Source organism: Argentina anserina, chromosome 7 (genome assembly GCF_933775445.1).
Source record: "Argentina anserina chromosome 7, drPotAnse1.1, whole genome shotgun sequence".
NCBI lineage: Eukaryota > Viridiplantae > Streptophyta > Magnoliopsida > Rosales > Rosaceae > Argentina > Argentina anserina.
Window position 1 is genome coordinate 21,153,316 of NC_065878.1, and position 17,148 is coordinate 21,170,463.

General features: G+C 37.8%; 5 protein-coding genes across 5 annotated transcripts; 2 read left to right on the top strand and 3 right to left on the bottom strand.

The window, feature by feature from the left end:
* Positions 1–728: 728 nt before the first annotated feature.
* On the bottom strand, positions 729–2,296 carry LOC126802906 (cyclin-U4-1-like). The gene is made up of 2 exons (XM_050530621.1): positions 1,902–2,296; positions 729–1,107 (listed from the first exon to the last, which is right to left on the bottom strand). Exons 1-2 carry the CDS (start codon positions 2,237–2,239, stop codon positions 831–833), a joined length of 615 nt encoding a protein of 204 aa, XP_050386578.1. The 5' UTR covers positions 2,240–2,296; the 3' UTR covers positions 729–830.
* A 2,891-nt stretch (positions 2,297–5,187) lies between these two features.
* Positions 5,188–7,445, bottom strand: LOC126802027 (peptide methionine sulfoxide reductase A1-like). The gene is made up of 2 exons (XM_050529550.1): positions 6,838–7,445; positions 5,188–5,695 (listed from the first exon to the last, which is right to left on the bottom strand). The coding sequence occupies exons 1-2, from the start codon at positions 7,372–7,374 to the stop codon at positions 5,444–5,446; spliced, it is 789 nt and encodes a 262-aa protein (XP_050385507.1). The 5' UTR covers positions 7,375–7,445; the 3' UTR covers positions 5,188–5,443.
* A 745-nt stretch (positions 7,446–8,190) lies between these two features.
* On the bottom strand, positions 8,191–8,991 carry LOC126802028 (mavicyanin). The gene is made up of 2 exons (XM_050529551.1): positions 8,821–8,991; positions 8,191–8,701 (listed from the first exon to the last, which is right to left on the bottom strand). The coding sequence occupies exons 1-2, from the start codon at positions 8,981–8,983 to the stop codon at positions 8,310–8,312; spliced, it is 555 nt and encodes a 184-aa protein (XP_050385508.1). The 5' UTR covers positions 8,984–8,991; the 3' UTR covers positions 8,191–8,309.
* Positions 8,992–12,504: 3,513 nt separating this feature from the next.
* Positions 12,505–14,364, top strand: LOC126803792 (flavanone 3-dioxygenase 3). Its single transcript, XM_050531530.1, has 3 exons — positions 12,505–12,747; positions 12,877–13,124; positions 13,794–14,364. Exons 1-3 carry the CDS (start codon positions 12,505–12,507, stop codon positions 14,362–14,364), a joined length of 1,062 nt encoding a protein of 353 aa, XP_050387487.1.
* A 1,439-nt stretch (positions 14,365–15,803) lies between these two features.
* On the top strand, positions 15,804–16,504 carry LOC126803793 (uncharacterized). Its single transcript, XM_050531531.1, has 2 exons — positions 15,804–16,053; positions 16,338–16,504. The coding sequence occupies exons 1-2, from the start codon at positions 15,804–15,806 to the stop codon at positions 16,502–16,504; spliced, it is 417 nt and encodes a 138-aa protein (XP_050387488.1).
* The last annotated feature ends 644 nt before the right edge of the window (positions 16,505–17,148 follow it).

A 17,148-nucleotide genomic window follows, 5' to 3' on the forward strand; every position in this document is an offset into this window, starting at 1 on the left:
ATATAGGAGATGAGTAGATCAAAAGAATATGATATGATAATAACATACCCTAAACTCTTTACTGATTGATGAGCCTAAAATAACAGCGGAAAGATTAAAACGAACAGTTCTGCAACCAAAGCATCAATCAATAAACATAAAACGAAGTTGGCGCAATACAATGGAGAACGGAGTAAGAGGATTTCGTGAACGGTGAACCCACATTTGGTGTTGCCTGATGATTTTCCCGTGTTCCCCAGTTTTGGGTGTGTCTCTCTTATATGCTAGTTGACATCAAGAAACGTGGGAAAACCATTTTGCCCTGGTCGTCACGATGTCCGAACTTCTAGGCTTCTTGGCAGTTCATGGCGGCTCGTGTCTCCGGCAGTAAGTTTGTGGGCGACTGTTAGTTACTCGTTTGCCCTTTGCTTATCGTATTTAGTTGTTGCGCACATATATAAATCATGGGCAATACGGGGACTTCAAAATTTAAACCAAAGGCAGTTCCTTAAGACTAATCTGCTTAAATCCATGTTTAGAATCACGATTTATAATTCTAAGTCCATATGGCAGATGGAGTTATGGACAAACTATATAAACCAAAAAATCAAAATTTCCCGAGAATTATAAACACGATCAAAATTAGAAGAGGAAGTGTACATGAGCATATAGCCAATTGAGAGAGCCTTTGATCGACTTCTTGTTTTGGTACCCTACAATGGAAGTTCATATAACCATACCCCAATAGCCTACTGAAAGTAAGAACTAACAACAAAGAACAATAGTCAACACAAACCCACATTTACATCTTCAAACCTTTTCTAGTTTCTAATTTCCACCAAAATTGATGCCTAAACTGCAGCAAGATGCTTTTGATGGGTGGATTCGTCTTCATTGAAGGAACAGTGGAGCTTCAGACGGCTCGCCAAATTCAGAGTAGATTCTGCTACATGTAGAGGTGGAGATTGCAGCAACATTTTTCTTTGTAGGTACGAACAGTAGGCGAAAAAGTTTTCTGGTGTCACGTTTAATTCGAAGCCTAATCCGAACAGGAAATCCATCTCGAGAAGGTTCATCTCTTTCGTGCTGATTCCTCCCACTCTTGCAAAGTAGGCATTGTTGTAAGAACTGAAAGTTGAGAACCAATATCAGAAAAAATGATCAAACAAAAGAAAACAGGCAAACCATTTATACATCAAAGGTAGTCATTTTTACTTTCATTATTAATAGACCACCATATTAGGACAAAAAATTCCATATAGTTCAAACTATTTCCATGATTGAGGATCTGAGGATTATGCGCAATTCCAACCAAATTATTAGACAAAATCATTTGCACATGGGATTGGTTAAAATGTCATATACCGTTCATTAAGGAAATTCCTTCTGTCATTGTTGGAATTTTGTCAAAAATTGTCATAAAAATTCAGAAAGAATAACACGATATTAGGTAAGGTGTCTACTACTTCATCACATGGCAAATCCCTCGTTTTAGCGGTGGTTGCTCCCAAATAGGGGATGAACTGGAATTTCTCTATTTTTTCCCGAACTCCACTAGAAATATCAAGTTGGGTTTTGATCTATATGCATTTCCTATAACCAAATTAGTTATCAAGAATTGGTTTAATATACAACACTCCAATTTTCAAAGTAAAAATTATAAAAGTTTGATATAAGAATGTGGACATGATCAAAAGGTCAATGTCCCACTAAACCCAATGTGATGATCAGAGTCATCAGACAATACGAATACTAAATCGAAAATGTCTGTATAGATTGGCACCCAATTCTAGAATCATTGATACATCCAAGTTTAAAACCTTAAACTAGACCAAACCCAGAGAAAGTCACCAACATATCAAACATTCTAGACTGTAAGAGCACAAAACCCAAAATCCAAAGAGAAATGAATCAATGCTTACATGTCATCCATGAACTTTGCAGAGACCATGACACTGGTGATGAGCAATCGATGAACATTGTACGAGTTGATAGGCAAAGCCTTCTGTCTCTGTGTAAACCGGTCCAGATAAACATAGGCCACCACAAAACAAGAGGGGCTACAATCCGCGTACTTGAAAATCCTCTCCAAATAGCTCTGGACTGAGATGGTGGGTTTTGTGAGGGAGTGAAATACCGAGAGCTTTTGTGAGTCTTGCCGCCGGTTCAGGTCGTTGGACTGGGCCACCTGGTCCAGCACGGCGGAGAGGAAGGCTATCACTCTCGGCATCGTTTCTGGGATCTCCAGCTCATCAGACATTGTTGAAATGAAGACTGAAAAGGCTGTGAACTCTGTTGAGGCTTTTCTCTGTGTTGGCAAGGCTCAGGCTTGGCTAGTTGTTATTTGTTAATAACTTAATATATATATATATATATATATATATATAGGAGAGGAATGCGCGTAGTGTTTAATATGATGGATTAGTTACTAAAGTGAGAATAATTAACTAGCTATCATTGCGTTTTTGTTTTGCTTTGATGGATACTAATTATGATTGGTAAGTATCAAAGTTACTACTAGGTTGTTGGTATTCTTCGTAAGTTGGCAAACTTGATCAATTGGTGATCACAGCTACTAACTTGGATATCAAGTAAATAATTTTGGTGATTTAGTAGATTTTTTCGTTTGCTCTATTTTTGCTGTAACGAAGCATGTCACATAACCCGACTGTGTAGATATAAGCCGCCGAGAGTGTAGATGATTGAATCTTGTGTTTTTATTGTAGTTGATACACAATATTTTGTTACTCACTACGTACATCTTCTACATTTACGAGTTCTTATTGCGTTAGATTGCGTTAGATGATTGAGTTAAGTATTTTTATTATAAATTGATAGATTATACATGGTTTTTACTTGCTATGATTTCTATGAGTGGGTATATTTTACATTTACAAGTGCCCATACTCTTATGATTTTGCATTAAGTGCATTACTAGTGTCCTTCAAGAAATAATTTTACATTTACAAGTGTTCAAACTCTTTTGGTTTTGCATTAAGCGCATTACTACTTTCAGTACTTTCCTAGCTAGTTTCATTTAAGAAATAAATCACACAGTGAGGGTAGGTTTTCCCATCCCAATTCCATTTAAGTCAATAACTTTTCATGATTTATGGTTCATGATTAGTTCAATTTTAGGCAAGAAACTGTCATAAGAGTTAAATATCCCCTAAAGTAATGTGCGTCCAGGCTAGGCAGTCTAGCTGTGAATTGGGGCATATTAGTAAAGCAGGCTAATGACTTGACCTGATAAAGAGTAGATGTGACTGCTCATATGAAATAATACGGTGAAGTTTGCATGCAAGCTGGCAAAATCACGCACAAAAGCTAAATGTACTGCATATATATACGCACAGTATCACATGATTTGATGCAATTTGGATCTACTGCCGGCCCTGGGGGCAAGGCAGAGTAGGTACCAGTCGGGAGCCTCAATTTTTAGGAGGGCCTCAACATTTTTTTTTGTATGCATCCATTTAAAAAATAATAATTAAGAAGAAAATTAAGAAGTATAAGTTATGCAATAGTCATTAATTTTGTATGTAGTCATTAATTCTAACTATTTCTTATTGCAATTTTTTTCTTTAATCATTTTGAGACATAAAAATATTTTCAATTCATGGTTTTTTTTTTATCAATCCAAGAAATAAAATGTAAGATTTTTGAAGTTCTTTATTTTGTGTTTTCTAGATTTTTTATATTTTTTTATATTTTAGTTGAGACAATATTTCATTATCGTAATTAGTTGAAAATGTAGGACTTCAGAGCCATTTATATGCGTAGAATAATGAATTTGTTTTGCCGTTGTTGTTTGTATGAATTTTACAATTATTCATGTTTCAACTTTCAATAATGAAACTATGAACAATTAAGATTTTTTTTTCGAGTATTTATTTTGAGGCCTCAAGTTTTTTCGTCTTGAGCCTCTATGCATACAGGGCCGGCCCTGTTTGGATCTGGATCTGTTGGATATTACATTAAATCACTGTACATATACAAAATCCAGATTTGTAGAGAAGCAAATACGGTGAAGATTATGGCCTGGCTATATATGCCAATTTGCAAGGAATTCCCAGCTGCAATAACCTTGGAATATGACTACTGCCTACTGGCAACGGCTCTTCTACTACATTGCCAGCTTTCCTTGCCAAGCAAACCAGAATTAAGAATTATATAACCTAGGAAGCTTTTGGTTTGTATAATCTGATATGTCCCCCATTATATGAAGTGTGATTGCAGTAATTCGTAATTTCGTATGTGCCTTCATCTTTCAGCTACGCAACAGCACACTATGGGTCGTCTTGCTCCCTTCCCTTTTTCCATGCCAGGATTGCCAGCTGGTTTCTTGCAAGACTTGCTTATCTTTCTTCTTTTGAGTTCAAGAACTAAAACTAGTAGCTAAGCATTCGTTGGCAAAATGCACAATGTTGGCAACTTGGATCGTTCTTTGTTACGTTGGAGGGGATCAAGAAAAGGTCATTTGTAATAGCCATATTGAGCTGATTAGCTAATTAAGGGATGACAAAGGTTGTTTTAATTAAGTACTAGGATTATCGATTCGATTGGCTGACGACAACGACGATCCATCAAAGTTAACAGATCAGTGTTGGCTTTGTTGTGGACGCACGGCCAACTATGGAATGGGTACATGACCAACACACGATCGATCATGATGGTAATAATACGATATCAAATTGCTAGTGTTTTGGAATTAAATTAATGAGGGTTAGATAAACTGATAAAGGATATCTTACAGTTACAGCAAAAGGTCGAGCTGTTCGTGCTGGCATCACAATAATCTCTGCAATGACAGTGCCGTCACGTTTGATTATTGAAAACAAATTATAGAGTAGGATCCATATCTATTCTTATTAGTCATAGTTATGAACTTATGATTAAAAAAACATATCCAGATAAGCTGGATCGATCCATATCTTTTCTTATTAGTTATAGTTAGGATGAATGAATCACTTAATTCTGGACTCTTGCATCAGGGAGTGAACACAATAGTGTGGAAAATTGAAAGGATACCTAAACATATGAGCCATCCAATTCCAGACATAGAAGTTTCTTAACGTCGTACCTTTCACCATGTGTTCAGTGCTTACCGAGCTCTCAGAAAGTCAGACTCGTGAGGAAAGCACCTAATTGCGTAGCTAATTAGCAATGGATCAGAACAACCAAACATGGTTCGTAACTTTGCATGGGTTATAAGAAAGATCGTGGCTTCAAATTGTGTACAAACAAATCAGAAGTTGCAAATTTCTGATAGTAGATTATAAGAGCTAGGAGACTCCAGTCTTGGCTTATTAATCCACGCTCACACCATGGATACAATCCACAAGCACACTTACTACACACAGTAAGTAAACGCTAGTTACATGCAAAATATATGGGGCGAGCACAAAATCTATGAACAATCTCAAGGGACGATCTGCCTTTCTAGGTGGTGATGGCATATAGATTAGCCGTAACATCGGATTGGATCATTGCATCCTTTCTCAGTAGATTGCCCAAAACCAAAGCGGCCTCCTTTGGCAAGGTACTGCTGGTGGTACTCCTCTGCCCTGTAGAACTTCTTAGCAGGAAGTATTTCTGTCACGATTGGCCGGTTCACGGTTTTCTGGTGTTTCTCCAGAGATTCCTTTGCCGCCTGCTCTTGCTCAGGTGTGTAGAAGTAGATTCCAGATCTGTATTGTGTTCCCACATCACCACCCTGCACATTACAGATGAGGAACAACTTTAAATCACTCTCTAATTAAGTCAATCAAATATTTTCTCCGAACGATGTCTGAAAAATATGAATATATAACATCAATCTCAAATTCTTGAGTATCACCAAGAAGCCAAATATACTGTTCTGAGAGCCATATGGCTGAAAAAGTTGGAACATGTCCATCCAATCCCAGAGGCCAGAGGTTATGCAAATCTTTCTTCTCAAGAAAAAGAAAAAAAAAAAGGAGGTTATGCAAATATTTGACTAATAGTCTGATAACGTCTGAAGGTAGAACCCTAAAGAGATGTTTAGCAAACAATTGGGCTATGTAGAAACCCCATTATGCACTCTCTCGTATAGTGCCTCTCATTTCCTTAAAAACATATGCATGCCTTGATATATATGGGAGCTCAGCTTAGAAAAGCTTAACAATCCAAAAATATCTACATTTATCTTTGGTTTGAGATGTACCTATTGAAACCTACTTTTATTTTCTAGGTTTCAACCTCAAACATAGGCTGCACAATTAACACCAGACTATACATGAATCCTAAGCAAAACCCCAGCAACTAAACAGAAAAACAAACTATACCAAAAACCAATCAAAGCGATTTATTCTTCATTTTAAAGCATACACTTCATTTGCTATCACACAAAACATTCTCATGGTGATTCTCACTCCTAGTTCACAAAGGAAAAGCCTCAAATATAGAGTTATACTAAGAGCGTATATCTACACATGGCTTGTCAAACATGAATGGCAGGACAAGATACACAAAACCAATAGCTTTCCCAAATCCCAACATACAAGAAGCAAACTGTTCCCGTACAAGTAGTCATTTGCTCATTTTACAATCTCCTTTTGTTTGTGTCAGTGCATATACCTACATCCTATACTCATGTAAAGTACAAAGCCAAGGAAACCCCATATATCACTAAACACTATATCCACAGAGGCAAAATGCTGAACTGAACTGAAACAAACAACAACAACTTCACTTAACACATCACTTTCCTTACAATCCAAGCAAAACCCACAATCCATCAACCAAAACCCAACATACATCACCAACCAAAAAACCCAAAAAAGCAAATAAATTTCATCAAAACTAACCAAAAACAACAAATCAAACCCAACTCACCTGACGATTGAGCGTGGTGGGATCATGCCTTGACCAAAACACATCAAGCAGGCCCTCAAAGCTACAGTCTTTAGGGTCATACTGAACCCTCACGACCTCATTGTGGCTCGTCGTCCCAGTACACACGTCCTCATAGCTCGGACTATGCAGCAACCCCTGAGAGTACCCAACTTCCGTTTTGGTGACCCCGGGAACTCTCTGAAATGCCAATTCTACCCCCCAGAAGCACCCGGCTCCGAACTGGGCGAACTGCTGGCCCGGCGCCGGGACGTCGTCGTCGGGGCCCTGCGCGATGGCGGCGGACTCGGAGTTCGGGTCGGGGGTCTTGGGGCCGAAGCCGAGGCGGTTGAGGATGTTCATGGTGGGGCGGAAGAGGGAGATGGGGCGGAGGGTTTGGGGGAAAGGGGAGGTGGGTTTGGGGTGGAATTTGAGGAGGAAGGGGGAGGAGAGAGAGAGGTGCTTTGCGGTGGCGGTGGCGGTGGCGGTGGAGAGGAGTGGTGGTGAAGTGGTGGAGATGGTGGCTAAGGTTTTGAGCATTTTGGGTGGTGACGTGGCCACTATTTGGGCCCTTTTTTTATTGTGTTTTGGGTGAACTACTATTTTGGGTGGTGCTTCGTGTCGAGAAGTAGCTACGTCCTTCGACTCCTTCCCCATTTATTATTTCTTCATTTTCTATTAAATCCTAGAAATTACTAGATTCGTTCAAAATAGATATTATTCAGTAGAAAACTAGAGACGTTTCATACTTTTACATTCAAGTTCTTGAGGAAAATGTTTCTCTCGGGGGCTCGGTGACGGCTTCTTTTGATTAAGTGAATCAGATTTGTAAGTCTACGGTGTTTGAACTGTTAACATATACGTAATGTGGACGGTTTAATTTGATAAATAGATGTAAAAATAGTATAAAATACGCATTATTAATTTATTTTCATGAAATTAACGCTATGTCCTTAAAACGAACAAGAGATTTTCTTCATTTACGTTTGTTTTATCTTTAGGCTATATGTTAAAAAAAAATCTCTAGTCTTTTATTTGTAATGTAAGCTAGTGAAATTGGTAGTAGTATTCCAAGCAATAGAGTCGGGCAGGTCTTCTTTTCTTAGTTTCCAAGTAATATTCTTAATCTTTCGATTATTTAGGAGACGAAGAACAAAAGTCAAGAGCTTTTATCTGCTTAGCAAGTCGTTTACGCAAAATTACGTGTTGGCGGTGGTAATTAATCTTGTTATAGATTTATAGGCACACATTAGACGAGTGTGTATTCAACTGCATGTTCTGTAAAAATATCCCGTTTCTTCGGTCCAAATGAAAGTTGATATATTCACATTGACATACATTCAGCGAATCAGCGACTTAGAAAAATTTGGTGACAAACTTTATTTACCTTGATTTTAAAGAAGAGTAATGAAGCTGCTCCCGAATAATCATTAATCATGATTCATATTCATTGATACAAACCCTCAAACTGAACTTCACATCCATAGCATGGCAGCTAAAGTACCTAAAACAGCTAAGACAGGAACATTATCAAAGCCAACATGGAGACTCAGCCCAGCTGAAGTGGGGATGTTGCTCTTAGAAGAAGGGTTCGGAAGAGAGTTAGGCCCTTGGTCTGAACCGGTTGACGACTGCGGAGCACTGGCCGGCGCATAAGATAGTCGGTTACCTACGACGGGTACTTGAAGCTTCATCCCTCCTAAGCAATAGAGCTTGTTCCCACTCACAAAATACCAGTCACCAGGTCTTGTCAATGTGACCGTCGCGTTCCCTCCTGTATATGACTTCACTACGTTGGTTGTGTTGCAGCCCTCAAAGTTTTCTCTGGTCACTTGATTGACACTGTTTGATGATGAAAACTGGAACCCTGCATAAACGAAGATAAAGGTATATTATTGAACCTGTGTATATCTTGTTAAAACTATGGAGTTCCAAAATACTCATTGTAGCAAATTACTGGCTAACAAGCTAGCTAAGTTCACGTACATAAAGCATCGCCCACGGCGAACTTCTTATCGGAGGCCCATGCAGGGAGATCAGTGCTTATGTCCCAGCCGGAATTACCACCCACCACGTAGGTTGTCGCCGCATAGCATGTAAATACAAATCCAAGAGCCACAAGACCAGACACCAGAAGAAGCTTAGCCATGATCTCGATCTATGCCGATACAGATGAGAGTTAATTAGAGGGAGCTATGATTTCATGCATATATATGCGAGTGGACTGCTTATGATTATTAGATCACCAACTTCACCGGTAAAGAATGACTTGTAGTTGTTTCTATCAGTAGTATAGCTAAATAAGCTATTTACTTCAGAAAGCAACTAGACATATATGTTTAAGAAGTTGGTGGGCAGTTAAACTCCCTCCCAACCCTAAAACCACTTTTTCCTCGTGATTTTTTCTTAGCTACTCAGCATGTTCATTTTTTACTTAAATAAGAAAGACATATAGGAGCTCGCTGTTTGCATGTAGATCTGAACACTCAAACAAGTATGGCAGATTTCTTATCATGTTGATAACAAGTTTTTTTCCTCATTGATCCTTAAAATGAGGGAAATGCAACTTTCAATTTTTTTCCTCATATAGTAGCTCGTTGTTTGCATGTAGATCTGAACCGTTCGTGTAAATCTTATTTTTGAAAGCTCAAATCATTGTCAAATTGGATAAAATTTTGTAGAGATGATCTTGAATAACTTACTTAAATATCGAATCGCTTATGGTGAAAACATTTGACCGAAAAAGTGTACTAAAATTGAAACTTCACTCTGTAATTTCATATTGAAGCTTCACTCTGGATAGAGACTGTATATACATATATGAATATACAAAGTATGGATCTCAGTATTAATAACTATAGATCATATGGAATAATCCAGAAAAGTGAGAAAACAAATTGTTGACTCAAATTTTATCTTTTAAAAAGAAATGGAGAACTTATCAGCGCGCTCCATTGGTTCACTTTCTTAATCCCAATTTCTCAAGAATCTGGCGTCGACAAGATTGAATATGGATCTTCAAAAGTGGGAGTGTCTTTTATCAGTTTCCCCCGATCAATAATTGTAATACCATACTCAAAGCTCTACAAAAGCAAATTATTGTTTCTAGTGGAAAATGTATCATATCCATGCCAAGACTAGGATCGCATTCATGATTACTGTTTGAGCAACATTTTTGGTTAGTTAGATTTGTTCCGGTTTTAAAGAATTAATGAGATTTTTGATGAATACGAATGTTTCACAAACTAAGAATAGCGAGCTATCCAGGGTGGTGGGGCGGTCGGGGTGTGGCAATCAAAGTAGGTCAGGGACGAGAGTATAGCGGAGCCGTGGTGGTCGCTTGGTGGTCTGGAGGTGGCAGCTTGGTTTGGGCCATGCATGGACGTATGGGCTTGAGTGGGCTGGTCTTTTTGGGCTAATTGGATCTGGATTATTACCCTAGGACTCATCTCTTAGTGGTACTTAGTGTTGCTAGCTTTTGTGCAATCTGTTATTTGTAAGTTTTAGCTGATCATTTTATATTTGTAATCAATTGTAGGATTGGGAATAGCTCAGTTCCACCGATATAATTATCATTGTCTAATCTCTATCTCTATGTTTATGCCTATATCGTGAGTTTATATTGGTATGTCGTATGACATATCTTATAGACTCACTTAGGAGATAAGCTTCAGTACGTAGAATGAATAGACTTATACTAAGTGTCATTGTGAGTATGCTCACAACTTTTTAACTATCTAGTGATGGTAGCGAAATGATATATAATGATTATTCTTGCATTAATCATCTTTTTAATTTATAAAGCAAGTGGTTTCATTAAAAAAGAATAGCGCGCTATTAAGTTGGTAACACACTTGTGATGGATTAAACGTGTTTGAAAAATGAAATTGACATGTTTGACAGACCACCTCAAAGAATCAAACAGAAGTGTCACTAGATCTAAGGGATGATCTAGATGATGAATTGTTGTATTATACCAGGTAGGTATCTGGAATCTCACTAATTGCACTTGCAACAAATGAGATAAACTGACAAAATCACAAAATGATTGATTCTTTTTTAGATTACTGCAACTATATATTACATTATAAAAAAAAAACATGAGCAATGAGCACAAATGAATTGTGGCTCAAGTGCTTGAATATCATTAGCAAACTCCCAAAATCTCACAAAACCTCATAAATGTGTTTTTTTTTATATATTTGTGCTCATTGCTCATGTATTTTGTAGTGTTAGTTCATTTCCAAATCTCAAGTTCCCAGGAATGCGGCAAGCTTGCTTGAATATCATTAGAGAACAACTGTCTTATATTTGCTGCCATCAAAAATTAAAAATTGTGGAAGCATAACCCTGTCTAGCAAAAAGCACATTCTTGTCTCTTATGAGAACATAAAAAGAACTAAAATATGGGACTACTACATTCATGATGAAGTGCAGTGCAGCATTTCTAATTAGAAAATGCTTTGGTATAAACCAGCGATATAAGCTAGCTCGATCGATCAGATGGAGCAGGGAATAAAATGTGATTCACTTATACCATTGGTAATAATGACTCATTTGGCTGTTTGGTTGTTAGCTCCCAATGCCCCAAATATGATAAAACTCACAATTTTGTGCATTATCGGTATTACTGAAATGACTCTTAAATCAGAAATTATATGTACATAACATGAACAGATGAACTTGTTACTTGTAAGTTGTATATATTACCTGTAAGCGATTAATAGCTCTAACAAAAACACCTTAATTTTCGATGGATAGTATGTTGGAAAATCGAGGATCGATATACATGATCAAAATAAGCCATTTGTTCTATGCTAAGGACAAATCAATAATATGTAATTTTTAAATAATTGACAAAAAGAAATACAATTTAACAAGATTTATACATCAAATTCCACTTTCACTGTTTTTATTTTTAATTAATTATTTATATTTAATTAATTAATTTATCACTACTACGTGCATATTTAACACACTATAGAGTAATATAATTGGCTGTGTTCCGGGTACACAAAATAATTTTTCCACAAAATAATTACCTTGTCATCTACTCAAATAGCTAGTAAAATCTACATAACAGAATTTAATGAGGAAAAACAGCTTATAGAAAAATCAAAACCATGCATCTATCTTGCGATACCAAGTGCCTGAATATCTGGACAAAGTTGCTTAATTTGAATCCTAAATATCTGGACAAAGTTGCAAAAATCTGTTGTGCTAACAACATAGACCTGATTCATTTCCGTATCAATCCAAATTTACACTTTATGACATTCGTCATCGGTATATACCGACACACGTACTCTTCTTCAAAAATGACAAAAATGATCACAGTTTCATGCCCCAAGTGGTATTTCTCTATTTCCTTCTGTTGAACTTGTAGAAGTGTTTTTGGTCCTGGTTTTAATCTTCTCAGTCAACACCATTATGAGCAATTGCTTTGTTTATATTTTAAGTAGTAGGGTACTAGTTTATTATATAAATTCCAAGTTGGGATGTATAGACTGTACTTATTAGATAATATTAAACTTTTATTGACGGCACTGAATATTTGCTATATAAATCCCTAGTTACAGTACGTTTCTGTCAAATTCATTGCATACAGTTGCTACGTACTTTCTACTCATCTCTTCCTTCTGTGTTTTGTTTTGGCTGAATTTCTCGAAGATGGGGGATCAAGACGAGAGCCGTTCGAGCTCATTTCCGATGGGAAAGACGGCACAAGAGAGGGGCTTGCCCTACGTGCCCGAGCGTTATGTGATTCCAATTTCACACCGTGCTAGCTTAACTCCAGAAGTTGCCACTGTACCCACCATCGATTTTGGTAAGCTCAAGCAGGGTTCTGATGAAGAACGAACCACTGTTATCCAGGAAATTAGAACGGCTTGTCGTCAACTTGGATACTTTCAAGTAAGCTAAGCTTTCTTTGTTATCATTATTATGATCTTTGATTTGATGCATAGCGCAGTACATGCATAGATATTAATTCATGTTGTACGTACGTACTAATTATCATGCATGAATTAATATCAATTCCAGGTTATCAACCATGGAATCCACCAATCGGTGCTCGATGGTGCGCTAGCTGTGGCTTCGGAGTTTTTCGAATTGCCTGGTTCCGAAAAGGCAAAGCTCATGTGTAACGATGTTCACAAACCAGTGAGATATGGAACAAGCTTCAAAGATGGAGTTGATAATATTCAATTCTGGAGGGTCTTCCTCAAACATTATGCTCACCCCTTGGAAAATTGGATCGATGCTTGGCCAAACAATCCACCAAGCTACAGGCACGTACGTCCTCGAACAAAATAAGGGATTTATCATTTATATATCATCAGCTAGCCACTTGTCACATCTCTCATCTCTCATTTTAGGCCATAAATTTCAGCTGAAAGGGTTCAGAATCATTGTCTTATTTTGTCTTGCATTCTGGTGAAGTTAATTTGTGCTTCTTTTGGTACACTTGCGTAAACATTATGTTTACTGCATGTCAGTGTGAATACGTGCACCATATATACATAAAATACGTGAAGAAAACATATCTGATATTTTGCCGGCCATATGCATGCAGTGATCTTGGTCCTTGAACAGATGGATAAACTCTGCCCTAGGATAAACTTTATCTTAGGGCTTGTTCTTTTCCCAGACTCATTGCATCACCCTCATGACCTCAGTAGTTCAATATTAACTCTCTGTCTGACTTGTTGATCAAACATATTCGATAATGGCTCTCTAATTTGTCATAGATCGAGAATTATATATTTGGTACGTGTATCATCGCTCACTGTTTCTAAATTGTAAAGAGTTAATTATGAGAATATTTATAATATCAGATCGAGTGAGGAAAATGTAATTTCTTTTTGTTACATGTATTCATACTTTATGCGCGTGATTAATAACTACCTTATGTAATTACATCATTTACATGCTAACATGTATGTGATCTTGTTTCACAGGGAAACCATGGGAGAGTACTGCAGAGAAGTAATGAAACTGAGCTTGGAAATAACAAGCGTCATCACTGAGAGCCTAGGCATAGGTCCAGCTTACTTAACTAAGAAAATGGAAAACGGAATGCAAGTGATCACAGTCATTGGCTACCCACCGTGCCCCAGGCCAGAAATGGCGCTAGGGTTGCCGCCTCATTCAGACTACAGCTGCTTCACCATTGTGCTTCAGAGCTTCCATGGACTGGAGGTCATGGACGTTGAGGACGGAAAATGGAAGCTAATTCCGCAACTTGAGACTGCTCTTCAAGTCCATATGGGTGATCACTTTGAGGTACTGAGCAATGGATTTTATAAGAGTGTTGTACACAGGGCGACACTGAACAGTGAGAGGACTAGAATCTCCATTGCCAGCTTACACAGTTTGGGAATTGATGAGAAGATGAAACCCGCCGATGAGCTTGTGAGTGAAGAACAGCCTTGCAAGTACAGAGTAAGTAGCTTCAGAGATTTTCTGAATTTTCTCGAGAGAAATGATATAGCAGAGGGAAACAGCTTCCTCAACTCACTCAAACGCTAACAAATAAAGGAAATTATACTCTAGCTATATAGACATATATATAATTATATATAGCTCTTGTGTTGTAAGCTACTGTAAGTTTGATTTCTGTTTCTAGTTTCTGATTCTACTATACGAGTTTGATGGGCACATGTAATTTGGGAATTTTCTGTTCCTTTTTTTGTTACAAACTCCAATGCTACTGCATGTGCAAGTGATGCAAGGGGGTGAATACACGCTCGTACTCTAGAGCCACAAGCCTTAGCTAATCTATATGTATTTTGTGTTATAGTGTTACATTTTTTTTCGTGTATGGCCTTATAAGGCGAGGACGTGCTACTGTTTTACGGAGAGGCTTCTGCTCACCTCCGATCGAGCTCCAAGAGCAGTTAGAAATGCTAGGCAACCTCCTCAAATTGAGGTCGCTGATCCAAGTAGAGCATTTAATCAAAATTACAAACGGTTGCTAGGTCCATCCCACTTATTCCCACATTCCCACCTACATATATATATATATATAAAGAGTAATAGCTCCTTTTGTGGAAGTCAAGCGGAATCAGGTACATATCTTCTTTTACATTGTTATGAAATTGTGGCTTTATGGAAATGAGTTTGCCTTCTATCTTCTCATTCATTCTCGCCTTGGGGTCCATTGATGAAATGTTTAATGGTGTTGGTGTTTCAGCGTTCCCAAAACCTAAACGTCAACTTTGGTTTCTAGTCTCATGTAATCTAATTTGGTTTATTTGGATCACTAGGAATCTCGTGCGTTTCGAAAGTAAAATTTTTAATGTATTGGAAGCCCAACGTCATCTTTTGGAATTGTTCAGAGAGTCTGTTATGCATTATTTTCATCCATACAAGAAGCAACACGATCTGTCTATTTTCTCTATTCTTCGTATCTCACAACTGTCTACCAATGCTACCAGCTTCATCCCGTCCTTTAATTAAGGGTTTCTTAGCTGATGATTTGCTATTTGCTATGAGCTTTATATATATGTGGTTTTGCATGTGTGGATGTACATATGCCGAATTGAGCTTTTGTTTATCCTCTTTGTTGGAGTTTATCAGACATATGAGGTCAGATTATTTTGTCACGCTCCTTTGCTAGTTTCATTTCAATAAATTAAAGGCAGGCTGCTCTATTAAAAAACAATAAAAAAACGTGGAAGAAATTAAATCAGGAAATGAACTGCAGTCAAATACGGATCCACCAAACTAGTAATGTGATCCCAAATCGTAGCCGCGGCCGTTTTCCTGGACCGTTAAGACACTACTTGAATGAATGACACCCACAAACATAACTACTACATCGACAAGCACAAACCCCTTCAAGTTTACCCTCGCTAGCTCTATTAACTTTTCTTGCTTGCTTAGTTTCCCTCATAAATTCAGTCACATCAATCTTACCATATTTCTCACACTCGCTTCAAAACTCAAGTGATCGACTAGCTGGAAAGATGCATAGATCGGCAAGCTGGAGTAGAGCCGACGAGTACTATGCGTCGGCAGCAAAGGGTCCGTCGGGGCTGCGAATGTCGGTATCATTTTTCCAAGGGAGTGATAATCAGCTGCCGGTGTATGATCCGCCCGTAGCCGAGTTGGCCAAGAAGGAAAAGGCTCGCGTTAAGTTTGCTGAGAATGCGGTCCATATTATCCCATTTGTGCTTCTTCTATGTGCTTTCATTCTTTGGTTTTTCTCTAATCCAGGTAAGCTAATATATTTAGAATACTGTGTTGAGTTGTTCACGTACATAGGGTATGTTGTCACTGTGTTGAGATATTTTTTAACGAATACGTGTGATCTCATATATACATAAGAAATACGATCGTTTCATTGCTTACGTACGTAGAGAAAATGGGATAGTTGCCTACCCTCACCCTCGAATTCCGTACTGGTTAAATCTCCGGTGATCGATATATATAGGTCGACAAAATAGAAAACTGAACTTACTAATTGCTTGCATATTTGTTTTGCTGGTATTTTGGTGCAGATGTAGATTTGAGGATGAAGGACCCAATAGCAGCAAAAACTATTGAAGGACTGACATTAGAGGGGGAGATTGAGAACGATAGCGATGGCACCCAAACAGGAGCTCTACCCATTGTTGATTTGGGATTAGACGCCGACCCAACAAAGCAAACCAAATATAAAAGATAGAGCAATTATTGCACAAGAGAGAATTCCAGAACAATATACACACACACACGCGTAGTCTGATACATACAGAGAAGCAACTTTGATGATCACTGATGTGATTTTTTGGAAGTTAATTGACTGCATTGAAATAACGAATTTGGTCTTATATCTCCATTTGAGAGCCAAAATTACAGATCGATGATTTTTTGGTTTGTACAAATGGATGTGGAGAAACATGTACTTCCAATTTAGCAACTCTGGGTATATCTAAATCCAAAAAACTTACTTGCACATTGTTCATTGTCTGAATTCTGAAAGTTGCTGATGCCTTATCTACATATGGCTACGATGCAAGATCAGTAAATCAGCACAAATATGCTAGTTTAAGTTAGGGCTTTAAACGGTTCAAAAATGACCAAAAAAACATAGAACCGTAAACCGAATCGTAATAGTTAAACAGTTCGGCTCTTTCATTTATGAAAATAGGAACCGTTAGGAACCGAACCGTTTGAAACCGTTACAGTTCCGGTTCCTAAGCGGTCCCGTTGGTTCCGTTTGTTTCCTTCCGGTGGTTCATGACTTCATGTAGCTAAAACTTTGTATAAACAATAATTCTTCATGATTATGGTAATATGTAAATGTACTAATATAGAACATACAACTGA